A 16,083-nucleotide genomic window follows, 5' to 3' on the forward strand; every position below is an offset into this window, starting at 1 on the left:
TTTTCAAGAGTTTCTGGAAACAGTTTGGGGATGGCCCTTTCCTGTTCCAACAAGACTGCAAACCAGTTCACCAAAGAAAGGTCCATAAAGACACATTTGGTGTGGAGGAATCTGACTGGCCTGCACAAAGTCCTGACCCCAACCCAACAGAACACTAGCGCTGTAACTAACGATTATTTTTATAGTCAACTAATCTGCCTAATTTTTTTTTCTCTTCAATTAGTCAACGATTATTTAATCTGCACTTCCTGTGGGCAGGAAGCTTCTCCAGCACCTCACCTACTCAAGTTTTCCCACCTGTGTCACCTTTGTCACACTTTGTTGCATGAAAATGAAGTAAATCAGAATATTAGGAAATAGAAATTAATGTGCAAATAGGAAACCAAAAATTTCCATGAGTTCAATTATAGCTTCAAATTAAATGAAAAAGATTTTATTTGCCGGTCAAAATGACAAGTTAGCAAAGTTTCCATATAATTTAGTTCATGAATTGACGATTGCAGTGTCCATGCTCTGGAGTAAGGCCTTCTCTTATCTTAGAGCTGCTGATAACTATGCTAAAGATGCTCTCTGTCACGATTTCAACCATTTGAGAGGTGCACGAGCCTCTTTACAGGACAAACTCATCTATGTGCCTTAATACTGGTAAAACAGAATTAGTTACTAAGCGCAAATTTGGTTGCATATCATAGTTTATCAGGTGGTGTAACTTTCATTTCCCAATAAACTGTTTGTCCGACCCACAGATTAACGGCCTTAAATTGGGTGGAAGAGGTTTACTCTTCAGAATAAACGCTAATATTAATGTGAGAAAAAACAAACAAACTCGTATACAGTGTAGCTGCTCCTGTTTATTGGTCGCATTTCACTTATTAGCTAACAAAACTGAAATCGCGTTGGCTTAGCTGGCATCATCCTGAGAGGTTTCCAACTGTCTGTACAGTAACAGAAATATAAAGACACTATGAGCGTGACGCACTAGCTTAACTATCTAAAACCCATTCAGAGGTGACGTCACAGCTCCAGGGTGCCGGGGGTTTGTTATAAAAGGAAAAGGGTCGGCTGACATCATATTAAATGAAATATATTAAGAATAGGACATCACTCAAGAGTATAATATGTGTGCAGACTTTATTCTGTTATAGCCTACTCTATTGTGATTCTTGCGTTTGTCACTACATGTCTGTGGGGAAAAAAAAACAACCTGTCCTTAAGATTAAAACTTTAGCATCTGACATTTTGCAGGTCTGTTATCTTTGGTTCATCATTGCAAAAGCTACATGTGGAAAATTACAATAACATATAAGCCAATGGACCAAATCATGTAGGAGAAGCAGATCGGCACATCTACCAGAACAGCACAAAGACCTCTGGCTGCTTCAGCAGTTGTATCTTGCTATTACCAGCCTTCAGAGCTGCCGGAGTGAAGTAATGTTCAACAAACCAGGGATGATCTGAGCTTCAAACTGGTTCTTGAAGTGGTTTGTGACTTAAAGGACTTGATTTTAGCTGAGTCAAAGTGGGATTATCAGTGTTTAGCTGAACTAAACTATTTTCTTTTTTGTTTTGATTTTTTTGCAAACCTGTTAAACACCTCCATCCTTATAGCTGTTTTACCTGCTACTGTGGTTCCTGAGATGAAAGCTTCAATCAGTCACAGCTGCAAACCAACACCATGTTCACCTTTTCATTTTATACATATTACCTGTGCAGTTTGCACACTAACAGACGGCTCTAATGTCCACTGAAGGACTTTACACTTCCTACAAACTGACTGGTGAACTCAGTGAGCAGGTGAGCCCACGAGCTGAGAGCGCCCCCAAGAGGACGAGGGACGAGTAGATTGATTTGATTGATTAGCAGGCTGATTTTTTACGACAGCAGCCACTATGGGAGTGCAGGGTAAACACAGCTGTGACAATTATTATTAATAATTATGCTTCTTCCAAGCTGTTTGTGCCATTTGTACTTTTTGACATAATGGGAATTTTGGTGCACTTCTTATGAGTGTTTTCTAACTCACTCTCTTGATTGAAAGTCAGTTACAATGTAACTTCAACGTAAAGTTTTTAAGTTTTAATAAGATTGAACAAAAACAAGGATATGTGTGTTTTGATGTTTTAAATGCAGTAAAATTAAGTTTATTTAACGATCCATCCATCCATCCATTTTCATCCGCTTTATCCGAGGCCGGGTCGCGGGGGCAGCAGCCTAAGCAAAGAGGCCCAGACCTCCCTCTCCCCAGCCACCTCCTCCAGCTTATCCGGGGGAATACCAAGGCGTTCCCAGGCCAGCCGAGAGATATAATCTCTCCAGCGTGTCCTGGGTCTGCCCCGGGGCCTCCTCCAGAGGATGAGGATGACAAATACATTAAAATTAATAAAACTCCCCACAAATATAACATCGATCTAGATCTGTGCTGTTAATTATACGAAATTCTAAAGAGGTGTTATTGCAATCGGGCTTCCTGGGGACTAGTATATGATTATTCTAGAGCTGGGCTACTGTGTTTTGCTAGGTATGTTTAACCATGGCTAAAGGTACGTTCTAATAATCAGCAGCTTTTAAAAGTCCTCAGTTTCTTGTATCTCTGATTGTGTTATAAATAGGATAATCTTTCCATGATGATAGGGTAATGTGTTTTCATGTGAGGGTAATTCATTTGTTCGATGAATTTGTCCGCCATCTGCAGGGCCATGTCCTTCTCCTCATCGTTGGCTCCGTTACCTGATGATTAAACGAGCTAATGTTAATTAGCAGCTCTGTTTGAGAGCTTTTTCGCACACAGAGTAACTTTCAGGGTAACTTTCGATATCAGGCGTGGTGTCCCTGCTACAAGCTACCACGATGAACAAATTGTTGAACAAAAGGTCCCTGAGCACATTTACAAAAAATACTGACCCAGATACGAAGCAGCAAACAGCTCGTGGTGCTTTTACACCACAGCAGCCCTTTTCTAAAGTAAAATCGTACAGAAACACGGGTGTTTAATGACTTTAATAAGGTTTTGATTGCATTTATTATTTTATGAGCTATAATAGTTAATGTGAAAGAGGTCAGTTAATACAGTCTGATTTTCACATGCATCAGCCAACTTGGTGACCTTAATAGCTACTTTATCGCTCTGACAGTTTTTTAAAATCAACCTTGGAGCTGCTCTCACTATAGTTGTGGCAGAAATTTGGGGCTTCAGTTTTTTAACGAGTTTTTTTGCCGTTTGCTGCGTGTTCAGAGATGCTCTTCTGCTCACTTTGAACTTTAGCACGTAGCTTTGATCATCTTTACACCCCTAAATGCACTGAGTTGCTGTCATGCGATTCACCGATTAGGTGCACCTGATGAGATGTTGGGTGAGTGCATGTTTCTATGATGTTTATTTGCGTTTGGTGTGTTGTCTGATCAGTTCATAGATGACAGTGTGAAGCTGTAGAAACCCCGCTGTAGCTCTTTAAGAAACCCTTACTCCGATCGCATGTAAGCAGGTCCTCAGACTCCCCTCCTCGTGAAACTGCCAATCATTATTTCTGACTGCGTTCATTACATTTTCATTTCATCAGATATCAAATTTGAGGAGGTGGCGAGTTTGCTGCTTCGAGTTTGAGTAGCAGCTCCTCACCTTTCCAGACGAAGATCTTTCCGTTGGAGCCGTTGTCCAGGATGAAGCAGTCGTCACGAATCAGCAGCTCCTGGAGAAACGGGCTCTTATCGGACACTTTAGTTGTTGTCATGGAACCGGTGGCATCAGACACCTGATGAGTGAGCATACAGTGAACAGTGATGGAAAAGGTGGTTTTAAAACGTCAACCTTGTGTATATAGTTCTGCATATAGAGCTTACCTTGTAGAGGGAGGCTATGTTGGAGGCGTCTGCTTTGCTGTCCTCTTCTGGCGTGCTCTCTGGCAAAGTCGGACTCTGTCCTAGGACCTGCACAGCATCACAAAAACATCTTATGAGGACTACAAAGAGAAGCTTTTTAAAAAAACAACAACCCAAAAACCAAACCAAAACAAATAGATTTTTTTTTATGTAATTATTGACTTGGAAATGGAAAAAAAGCAAAAAAAACATCCTTCCTGAATAAAACAATCGGATGACAAATCAGGAAAACTTATTTACTCTGATCATTTCCTCCGGCTCTTCCCCCTCGTTTGCATCCACAATGCGGGCTTTACCGTGTCGGTCTATGTCGCGGATCAGCGTGGCGATCTCGCGCACCTTTTGCTTCTCGAAGATGTTGGCTTGCGAGCCGGTCCAGGACACAATCGTCTGGGTACAATTATCAACATTAGATCAGCACAACGTGGTAAAAGTGGCACTTTATTTTATTTGCAGGTTGCAGTAAAAAAGCGAAACAAACTGGTTATTAGTTAGTGTATAGCTCTGACACATTTTAGAAGAGCAAATGATTCGGTGGTGTTTGGCTGCACCTCTCCCCGGCATGTCCTCCTTTTGATAGATTATCTCACCGTTCCGAGATCGAGGATGAAGCAGTCTCCCTTGTTGAAGCTCTTCCAGGACAGCTCCACCTCTTTGGCACGGATGTTGCGCTTTCCTTTGATCTGGTACAACCTCTGCACGGTGCCAGAGCCCTGAGCCCTCCTGAAACCTGACTCCACACCACCCTCCTGTGAGGAGAAGCAGAATCATCACTTGGACTGAACTTTCATGGTAGTTTATTTTTTTAACGTTTTACGACAGTTGACTTTTTGGACGAGCGATTTGATTCATTTTAACAAGCTCAGATTGCTACCTGTAAAGAAGTCACAAGAAGCTCTAAAATGATCAAATCTGTTATTTATGTAACCAAGGATGTACCTGAGGTGGCCAAATCTACACAGACCTGACCACCTCAATCTCCTAAAAATAAAATAATAAAATTAAAAAGTCATACGGTACAGAATATTGTATTTTAAAGCTTGCTGTTGCTCGTTTTAAATGGCAGTGCACAGTTCAGTGCAGCACAGGTATGCTGTGGTAATAAAGTTACTGGCATTTTCAATTTCAGGCATCCAAACACGTCGCCGTTTCCAGCACCACCTGCTCACCTTGTAGCTGACCCCTCGGGGGAAGAGCTCCATGAACTCCGGAGTCTCGAAGCCCTGAACGTGCCTGTGCTGAATGGGGTCTCCACCCAGAAAATTATCCAGCTGGGTGGCCAGCATGGCACAAGCTACCTGCTCATCTCGAGACGATTTTTCACCTGGAACAAGGGGGTGGAGCACAGGTCACTGAAAAGCATGTTCTTCCTGTCCAAAAACTCAGTTTATTTATAAAGGATTGGGGATGTGAGAACTTTATGGCAGATTTCCCAAAGCATTCAGTAAGATATTAATACGTTCGACCAGCTGAGGTGAAGTTTGTGATGATAAAGCCGCCTCAGTGCATCCAGTAGGAGCTGCTTCGACTACTTGAGTCACTTTCTGATTATAATTTGAACTCCTACAAATTCAAAACGTATTTACTTCTGTATTTTGTGATGTCAGAGTTGAAGCTGACCTCTCATTATACTAAAGCTAGGAGACGGTGCAGAAATTAGCCTACAGAGAGTGGTGCCACACATTTTCCTGGACATTCAGGTTATCTGTGGACCTCTAGTGCATCATCTAGCCCTACGGCCACAAAGCACTGTTAACTCTGCAAATAACATATGAGTACTGCTACATGTGCTACCAGACTTACAGACAGTTTGTACCACCAGGCCAATCAGGCTTCTTAACATATCTAAATATTACACACTGCATATTTGCTTTCTTGCTTCTCTGCACATTGTCTTATTTCTTGCACTTCTTACATAAGACTGATTGCTCCTAAACCTTTACTCCTACCTTAGACTAAAGCTAATTTTAACTTTACCAGTAAAACTAAGTATTAATACTTAAACAGGGGTCAGGAACGAACTGTGGGCTGGCCAAACAGCTTCAATTAAAGGAAATAAATCTATAATCTAAAACGGTTCTTCCAAAAATAGCTGGAGCAGTGTGAATTTATTTTGCCGTCTCTGGTTTCCTGTGACAAATAAGCACGAGGCGTTTTCAAGAAAGCCACAGTCTGCCTCTTCTTCTGCAGAATTACACTTTAACATACAGGGCATAATAAAAAAGAAGAAGAAAAATACCCACGAGTTTCTTACCAGGTCTTCAAATAACTTCAACAAACTTCAGATGAGCAACAACATATTTCTCATTAGACTGTGTCATTATTTATTTAACAAAAACTGAGCCAAAGTGTAGAAGCAGTGTGTGAAAAACTTAATCCACCCAAAGATTGGGTAGTTTGTCGACCCACCTTTAGCAACAGTAACTTGAAGTAATGGTTTCTGTATGACTATCAGTGCCTCACATTGTTTCCATTCTTATTTGCAGCATTGCTTCATTTCATTGAGGGCGCTCAAAAGCATTAAAATAAGCTGTCAGACAGACGGCCTTAAGTTTGACTCTAGAATACTTTAGTACACAGAGGAGTTCATGTGTGACTCAATGACTGCACGTTGCCCAGTTCCTGTGGCTGCAAAACAAACCCAAATATCACCCCTCAACCACTGAGCTTCACAGTTGGTATGAGGTGTTTGTGATGATCTTGCTTGTAATTTCTCTGAACTTGTTTCCAGTTGAATCTAAATAATCTTTCTCACTGTAGACTGGAATGCCTTTATAACTCTTCCTTGATGGGCAACAACAGTTGCTTCTCCAAGACCACTTCTGACATCTTTTCTCTTTGGCATCATGTTAACACAGACCTGAGTGCCAGGTCTGATCAGTTAATCAAGTGCATTTGATTATCAGCACCTGGCTGCTACTTACCCTCTTTGTTTATGTGGAAGCACTAAAGGTTTGCTTAGCGTTTCACACACTGCTTCGCATCGATATCCTCTTTTCAAATAGCAGCTTTATTATTTACCTGTATCCAACATATTTAGTGGAAATCTGTAAATTGTACCTATTATAAAAACCCCCAAAAAGGTTATACTCTCTAATCAGGCGCTGGTACGACTGATTAAAAAAAGCTGAACTAAACAAACGGTGGACATACAAAGACACCGCTGGTCCATCAAGAGGAGGAGGAGGGAGGATTAACAGAGGTGCATGTTAGAGCGAAGAGAGGGCTCTCCAAGTTGTGACAATCAGCTTAGTGTTACCAAAGCACCGGATACATGCTGGAAACAACAGCCACATTTGAGTACTATAACAGTGCTCGTGTATTTTTAATGCTTCCCTCTGGACTCATTCCCTCATCATCCCTCTTCATCCAGCTTCTCTCGACACACAATGATGCATCAGGGCAGCAGAGTGTCTCGTGTGTCATCACCATCAGCGGGGTGGCTACTAGCCTTTCAGCCAGGGTTATGTGTGTAGCGAGCGCCAGACAATGCTTAGCTCTTTTACTGGGTGGAGTAAAATGAAATCAGATACTCTTCCATTGTTTTTCTCCAAGTAAAGTCAAGACTAGTTTGTGTTTGATTTGCATCGGGTAGCATGTTGCATAAGCCAGATGCGTCTTCAGTCTCTTACCTATCCACATGTGGAGGTCAGCTCCCTCCTCCCCGCGGTTATCCAGCACCAAATAGGAGTCTCCATTGAAGAAAGCTCCCACCTCAGAGGAATCTAGTGGCACCGCCTTCATCTTTTCTACTCTCCATACCCACAGGCCCTGCTGCCGGACCTCTGGGCTGAACTGACCTGGCACTGGCTTCAAGGGGAGCATACTACATGGAGAAAAGAACAAAGTAAAAAGGTGTTAGAAAAAAAACAAATAAAGAGTAGGGAGCACATGGGAAGCTTATCCATGGAGGACATCTGAGTCACACATCATGTCCCTTAAAGAAGGAAGAAGAAACAGGAAGTGGCAAAACAGTGTTGTGTAACTTGTTCTACATGGGAGCGCGTGCACGGATTTGGCTGGAGTAAGTAGAAGTAAAAGAGGAAGTTGAAGCCACAGTGTGTCTAAACGGAGCGGATTTACGTGACCTTTTCTTGTCTACTCCTCAAAGCTGCCTAAATTCTCACTAAACTGACACTCCTCTCCACACTCAAGGAGAAGGTACACTTCTGAATGTAGCTGGAGGTTGTTTGATTCGCTCTTACCGCAATCGTTCAAATGCAACAGAACAGAGGCTGGAGACACTGTGATGAGTGTAGTTATACCTCAAGTGGACACAAAGTGTGGGTTGTGTTGCTGCCTAAGGACCACAAGCTACATTACATGACTTTTATGCAACACGACACCAACGCAGCCGTAGCGCCACTGCACCAAAACAGTTGGTGTCGCAGGTAGGAATGAGGCCAGGGTGGACTCGCGTAATCGTGCCCCTCTTGTTTTTCATTAGCAACGAAAAATTTGTGTTTTCTTTTGTAGTACACAAACAAGTGCGTCATCCAACCATACGCCCACGTCTTCCTGTCTTTGGTTGGTTTTTCTGGTTTGTCTCTTTGCACGAGAGCAGACAGTTAGCTTTGTAGGGGGATCAGATCACCAACGTCACCACCTTTCATGTCATTATCTCTCACTGTGCCTGACTGTATTTTTACATTGCATCTAAATTGTGGAAACTTGCAATCATATTTTTTATTGCTTGTACTTATTAGGGCTTCAGCAACACACGACCCAGAATTGGACAAGTGGAAAATTGAGATAAAGATGGTGTTTGTCCCCTTCATGATATGTGTACTGTTCATTTCTGACCATCAGTCGGTTTTTATATGCTTGTTCAGTGTTATCCAGGTCACAGTGGTGAGGGTGCTGGAGCCTATTTGAAATGCCATAGAGTGGCGAGCGGGGAACACCCTGGACAGGTCCCTAGTTTATTGCCAACATACTACTACATACTTGCCCTATTAACCAAACTATTATGTATATATTGGTTAATAGGACAAGTATTTAAGTTTTATTTTGTTACAAAGAAATAAAATGCAATAGATCACACTGTAAAGGCTTGAAGTGTCTTTTTTGGGAGCTTTCAAGCACATCCGAGTTGTCCTTGGCCGGGGCGGCGACTCATTGGATCATGCGAGTGAAGGTTTGCTCTTTTGTAAGGTAAGGGTGATTAAGTCAGCAATCTTTATCTACTGAAAAAGACCAAGATATATTTTGAAAGCTCTGGGACGGTGGCCATTTCTTTAGGTTAGTGAACTTTCACGCAACAAGAATTATGTTGTTTAAACAGAAATACAGAAACTGTAACTTAAGTGATGGCCAGCTTGCTTGCTCTACAGTTTTCAGCAAGATCTTCTGGATGAAGACAGACCATGCTGAAGTTGACTTTGTTGGAGTGATGACCACAGTTAATTTGTGAAATACACAAAGTTTCGTCATTGGCTGTGCAACACAAACTAGTGAGAGTTAGAATCTATTGAGAAGTTCGGGTGGCTTGCAAACAGTGATAATCTGGACAAATTAATCTCATTCACCACCAAATGAAAGGACTTTGGGTCAGAGTATTGTGAAAGTAGTAGTAGTAGTAACCATTGATATAAAAAGCATACAATTATGAGCATGCAGCAGCACTGTTGCATTGATTGTATTACTGCAGTTAGCTTGTGATATGAAGGCCACACCCATATAACGAGGAAGTTAACCAATAGGACCACTCGACTCCATGATCAACATTTCAAAATTCTTTCTTTACAATTTTGTACAAACTCTGTGAACCTTGAGATTCTTGTGTCACTGACTTTGCTGAATGGCTGAAATGCTGAAACTGTAAATAGTATGCATGAAGGTAATACTGTGAAAACATATATAAAAGGCGCTGTAAAATGACAGTGACTTTGAGTATAATTTGGATAAACTTATGTGATCACTGTAAGTTTCACTAAAATGAGACCAACAGCGCAGGAAAAGCAGAGATTCTTGTGAATTGGGAATGAATGGATGACAATGCCATGGCACGAGCTCATGAGCTAAAACTAGAAAACACGAGATCGTGTCAGGAATATTTGATAACGGTGATAAACAGAATCAGCCTGATAACTGACGAGTGCAAAGCTGATCAGGCTTAACATCATGACCACTGACAGGTGAACGGACAACATTGATTACCTCTTCAGCATAGCACCTGTTAGTGGGCGTGATGTATCAAGCAAGTGAACATTTTATCCACAAAGATGTGTTAGAAGCAGGAAAAATGGCCAAGTGTAAAGATTTCAACAAGTTTGATTAAGGCCAAACTGTGATGCTTGACGACTGGGTCAGAGCATCTCCAAAACTGCAGATCTTGTAGCATGTTCTCATTCTGCAGTCAGTATCTATTAAAAGTGATCCAAGAAAGGAACAATGGTGAACCAGTAACAGGGTGATTTCAAACAGATGAGCTGCTGTAGTTTAAAAATATAATTCTGGCTTAAATAGAAAGATGTGAGAGTGCACAGAGGATAACCGTTTGTTGTGTAGGGCGCTGCATAGCTGCAGACTAGTTAGGATACCCATGCTGACCCCTGTCCACCACCGAAAGCGACAACAAAGAGCATGTGAGCATCAGAATGGGACCACAGAGCAATGAAAGAAAGCGCCCTGGACATATAGGGGATTTTCCCATACGTCACTGAAGTATGTGCAAATGACTAGACCTTCTGCCCCTCCCTTTCCTCCTTTCTAAATAGCAGGATAATGCCACAAAGCGGAAATGGTTCAGGAATGGTTTGAGGAGCACAACGAGCTTGAGGTGTCGACTTGTCCTCCAAATTCCTCAGATCTCAATCCAGTCGAGCATCTGCTGGACGTGCTGGACAAACAAACCTGATCAATGAAGGCCCCACCTTGCAGCTTACAGAATTTAAAGCATCTGTTGCTAACATCTTGATGCCAGAAACCACAGCACACTTCAGAGGTCGAGTGGAGTCCATGATCAAAGCTGTTTTGGCACCAAAAGGAGACCAACACAATATTAGGTAGGTGTTCATAAGGTTATGCCTGACTGGTGTATACTAAGCAGACTGAATTCCTAACTGACCACAGGTGTGGTACCAAAGGGTGGGAAACAGAACAGAGACCTCAAAATAAACAGGAAGTGGCTAAACAGTAGCTGATGATGAGACAACTGGTTTAAATGGCCAAAAATTAACTTTCAAGATGTCAAAGATAAATACTGATAAATATTAACTTTAGTGTCGATGACGAGCGAGAAGAAAGACTTCCCAGCTTTTATATAATCTTCATCATATTGATGCATGCTGATGTATATCTGCAGTTTCTCATATTCATCATCAACCTTATCATAAAAATGTTTCACAACGTCAAGAAGCTCTGGGGTTGTTTTTTTCTTGCGATAAAACTAATTAAAAAAAGGTGGCAAACTTATGGGTGTCATAACACATTCAGGGTGAGCCCCAACGGGCATTAAGATAAACATCTGTTTATAAAATGAAGCACGGGTGGAGCACTTACACGTTAACACTTTCTTTTAGCTCTATCATCATATAAGTGAGAAGTTTTTGTTTTAACTGTGCTGCTACAGAGGCAACGGGAAGATAAAGGGAGGCTGGAAACAAGCAATTCGCTTAATTATAGGGATTAGAGTCAAGTGATGATCCAACATGTAAGAAGCTGCTCCTAGCGCTACTGCGTTATGTGTCTTAAAACAACTCATTCGGCAGCAGAAAACAGCGCATCTATCAGTGCTGACTATCGGCACTGTGGTCAGACTAACAGGATGTCAACATGCTTTTAAAACTCAGCATTATTTTTGTAAACTGTCAATCGAGCAAACAGCGCAGTGAAGTGAGCATTTGAACATATATACTGAGTAGTGTAGAGGGGGTGCAGGGAAACAGAGAAAGGCGGCACATGCAGAGGCCACTGGGTTAAGGTTACAGTGCTTGGACAGCCGCTCGAAGAGTAAGTAAGGAGGCACAAATAAAAGCACCGGTCCACTTAACTGTATGATCTCCTCTGGTACCTCCGGCATGCTGTCTGACTCCAGGTCCATTCTGCGTGTCCACTGGAGTGTGTGTTGTGTGTTTGAGGTTGTAAGATATCGAGGGGTCTGACGAGGAGGAGTGTTTGAGCTCACCTGGCCTTGTTAGCTTATATGTGGGAGGTAACTGAAGCCGGAGTGATGAAAGCCTACCTGAGGCCTGAAGATAGGACGCTGTGTGTGTGTGGAGGTGGGGAGAGTCGGGTTCCTGGTTTCCTGGCTAAAGCTAAACACCAAGCTGATAATTACAGTGAGAGCGAGCTGCTGGCTTCTTCGTCTTTCCACTGTTTCCCCCTCCTCTATCGCATCTCTTCCCCTTGTCCCCATTTGTCCTCTTTAAAACAGGAGCGAAGGGCTGGTCTAAGCAAAGCATTTCTGTATCCAGCCTCTGAGGTTCAGAGGATAAGTAGCAGCCAGTTGCTGATAAGTGTGAGCAGTTTGGAGATCTGAAGCATTCAGGTGTCTTAACACAATGCCATAATCTGCTCAGGAGCGTACGTCGCAGCAAATTCTACCCCAAGATAAGGCCCAAAAGCTACATGTCAGACTCTACAGGTCTCAGTTAGGATGGTAAATGTTAGAGTTCATGCCGGTAGAAAAACACTGAACAAGTATGGCTTGTGTGGACGGGCTGCCAGGGGAACGTGGACCATCAAGTCCTCCGTATACCAAAGTATGCTAAAGTCAGACGTGAGGCCATCTGTCTGACTGCTAAAGCTAATCTGGTTCATGCAAGAGGGGAATGATCCAAGCACAGCAGTACATCTACAACAGAACAGCTGAAAAGAAAAATGATCACGATGCTGCAGTGGCCCAGCTGCAACCACCCAAAATACTTCGTAACAATGAAGCCAAATTTAATGAAGTGAAAAAATATAAATAAGTATTTGCACAAAAGTAAGTCGACTTCATGAAACAGTCTGCACGAGGTGGGTCATGCATTAGCAGCCTGATGAAACTTAAAGAACATCGTCCGAGGAGGAGGTCTTGAAAGGGGCATCTTTTTAGTTACAGCATTAGGCTTAATTTTTTTTAATGACAATGTAAATAGTAATATAGAGAGAGCAACCTCAGAACTACAATTTTACTTTTCAAAACTAGCTCTGAAGCTAAGCTCATTTTTAAATTACAAGCCTGGCATCAAACTTCCAAAAACCGAAATCTGCTTCTTTTTTGTTTACTGCAGTTTCCATGAAACGTATAAATACCGACAGGCCTGTTTTTATTTCTCTTTTTATTTCTTTCTTACTTCATTTTAGGTTTCTATTATTTTTCAAATTTGGGTATTGGTTTCATTCAAAATCATCTTTCACGTGCCTTTAAAACAATGAGGGGTATTTTAAAATCAGTAGTTTCTCCTCTGGTCTATTTAATACAGAGCATAATAACTGAGCACTGTAATCTCTAAAATCCAGACCAATCTTCTGCGGAGAAACAAAGCAAAACGAACTAAAGACGAGTTGCGGAGCAGAAAACGAGGTCGCTCGAGGGGTTAAAATGGTAAAAACGCAAAGATGCCCTCTTGGCCTTGTCCACTGAAGCATCAAGTGGCGCCTGGTTAGATGGAGAGGAGAGCCGACAGGGAGGGCTTAGATGGATACACAAGGTCAAAGATAGGCTGCTGCAGCCATTCATGCGCTGTTGGGCACACAATGAAATATGAGAGCGTACGACATGCAGGTGCACAGAGCATCAGGCGTGGAGAGACCTGAGAGCAATCTGTTAGTTGGCGACTGGTGAACAGGATGTGTGTACGGTTCAGTGGGCTCTACGTTTATGAGAGTGAAATCAAGACAGAGTGATGGAGATACTGAGTGGACTGAAAAACAAATAGGGGTTAGAAAGGAAACAGTGTCATTTTAATTCAATGTGACAGCACGCTGCCTATGGTTTAAAGCCAGGGGTAGTTTACTTCCTTGTCAAAAGTAATGACACAGATTGGAAGTTACTTCAGTGCCACACCCTAACCTCAAGGAAATTGTTAGAAAGCTGTAAAAGGAAAGGAAATGAAAAACACGGGGCTTCCCTCGCTGCTAACTGTAAGAGCGTTGCAGTGAAAAAGGGCAAACTTTGAATGAAATATGGACAGAGGCGAGTCCCACTGACGTGAAACTGAAGACTCATTGTCCAGGAGCAGGAATGTGCTGAGCAGACAGGGGGAAAGTACAGGGAAAAGGAAAAGTGGGAACAGAAAGAAGAAATCAGAGTGAAGAACTGTAGAGGGAAGCAAAAAAACAAATCCGTGATAAGGCTTACCTTGGGAAGAGAGCTGGCGGTGGCACAAAACACGTCTGAGCAGGGAGTGGAGAGAAGAGCAGCAATGCAAGAAGCAGCACGACCTTAAACACACACAGTTAGGCAAGATATTTCCTGCCTCAGTCTGTGGCAAGCTAAGCCCAGCCCTCTGACTCAAAAAACCCACAAAATCTACATTTAGTCAAGACTCAGAGGGAAGGCAGAACTGCTGCTTCACAAATCCACCAGCCAGCTGTTGAAAGTGGTTTCAATCCATAATAGTTTGTGTCTTGTGTCAGAAATGTGAAAATGTGGTGTAAATAATAAATGAAAAAATAAAAAAAATAGTTTTTTTCTTGTTGTTTAATGAAACCTTCTTCATTTTAACAATATGAGTTCAGTCGGCCTCTGTGTGACTCACAGAAGTTAACAGTTTTCCTGTAATTAGTCAAACTCGGATTCTCCCAGTCGGACGCGCCCATCTGTGTAGCTAATCAGTTCATCACAAGGAATGCCACCCACCCACTTGCACAGCGTTACATGCACATAGTGGGAAACCTGTGATTCATCCTTTCCACAGGTAAAGGATCTCCCAACAGATAAAATGAGCTCTTATCTGGACAGAGGCGTGAACAGCATGCTGTCTGGATAACTTTTTAATTTGCTGTCTACTTATTGATAAAGTGCAAATGTTTTAAGTTTAGAAAAAATTGATTCAGATAAAGATTGATGGCTGGAATTTCAATTCATAGGATCAATTAAATCAAACGAAATGCATAAAATATTCAGGAGAACTTTAAACCTCACGCAATCAAGCTACGCCGTGCTGTCCACGGTGTTCGCTCACCCATCCAAATGAATTAATTCAGTTGTTCCAATCGCTTCCATGACCACAGGTGTATAAAATCGAGCACCTAGTCGTGAACACTGCTTCTACAAAGAATGGTGAAAGAATTGGTCGTTTTCAGGAGCTCGTGAATTCCAGCATGGTACCGTGACAGGATGCCACCTGTGCAATAAGTCAGTCGTGAAATTTCCTGGCTACTAAATATTCCACAGTCAGCTGGTATTACAACAAAGGGGAAGCGACTGGGAACAACAGCAACTCAGCCAGGAAGTGGTAGGCCACATAAAATCACAGGCTGAGCAGCTGCATCCAAGCCTTACACCACCAGGCGCAATGCAAGGCGTCAATGCAGTGGTGTAAAGCACGCCGTCACTGGACTCAGTGGAGACGTGTTCTCTGCAGTGATGAATCACACTTCTCTGTCTGGTAAGCCAATAGGCAAGTCTGGGTTTGGCAGTTGCCAGGGGAACGGTACTTGTTTGACTGCATTGCACTGAATGCAAACTTATTTGGAGGGGGGATTATGGTGTGGGGTTGTTTTTCAAGAGTTTCTGGAAACAGTTTGGGGATGGCCCTTTCCTGTTCCAACAAGACTGCAAACCAGTTCACCAAAGAAAGGTCCATAAAGACACATTTGGTGTGGAGGAATCTGACTGGCCTGCACAAAGTCCTGACCCCAACCCAACAGAACACTAGCGCTGTAACTAACGATTATTTTTATAGTCAACTAATCTGCCTAATTTTTTTTTCTCTTCAATTAGTCAACGATTATTTAATCTGCACTTCCTGTGGGCAGGAAGCTTCTCCAGCACCTCACCTACTCAAGTTTTCCCACCTGTGTCACCTTTGTCACACTTTGTTGCATGAAAATGAAGTAAATCAGAATATTAGGAAATAGAAATTAATGTGCAAATAGGAAACAAAAATTTCCATGAGTTCAATTATAGCTTCAAATTAAATGAAAAATATTTTATTTTCCGGTCAAAAATGACAAGTTAGCAAAGTTTCCATATAGTTTAGTTCATGAATTGACGATTGCAGTGTCCATGCTCTGGAGTAAGGCCTTCTCTTATCTTAGAGCTGCTGATAACTA

At 42.2% G+C, this 16,083-nt stretch overlaps 1 protein-coding gene across 1 annotated transcript; it reads right to left on the minus strand.

Moving 5' to 3' along the window:
* Positions 1-2,599: 2,599 nt before the first annotated feature.
* On the minus strand, positions 2,600-14,278 carry LOC121815651 (macrophage-capping protein-like). The gene is made up of 8 exons (XM_042227421.1): positions 14,165-14,278; positions 7,509-7,702; positions 5,046-5,200; positions 4,467-4,625; positions 4,117-4,266; positions 3,838-3,924; positions 3,617-3,749; positions 2,600-2,727 (listed from the first exon to the last, which is right to left on the minus strand). Exons 2-8 carry the CDS (start codon positions 7,699-7,701, stop codon positions 2,600-2,602), a joined length of 1,005 nt encoding a protein of 334 aa, XP_042083355.1. The 5' UTR covers position 7,702; positions 14,165-14,278.
* Positions 14,279-16,083: the final 1,805 nt, after the last annotated feature.

This window comes from Haplochromis burtoni, unplaced genomic scaffold (genome assembly GCF_018398535.1).
Source record: "Haplochromis burtoni strain Fernald_Lab_line unplaced genomic scaffold, NCSU_Asbu1 Contig_260, whole genome shotgun sequence".
NCBI classification, from domain to species: domain Eukaryota; kingdom Metazoa; phylum Chordata; class Actinopteri; order Cichliformes; family Cichlidae; genus Haplochromis; species Haplochromis burtoni.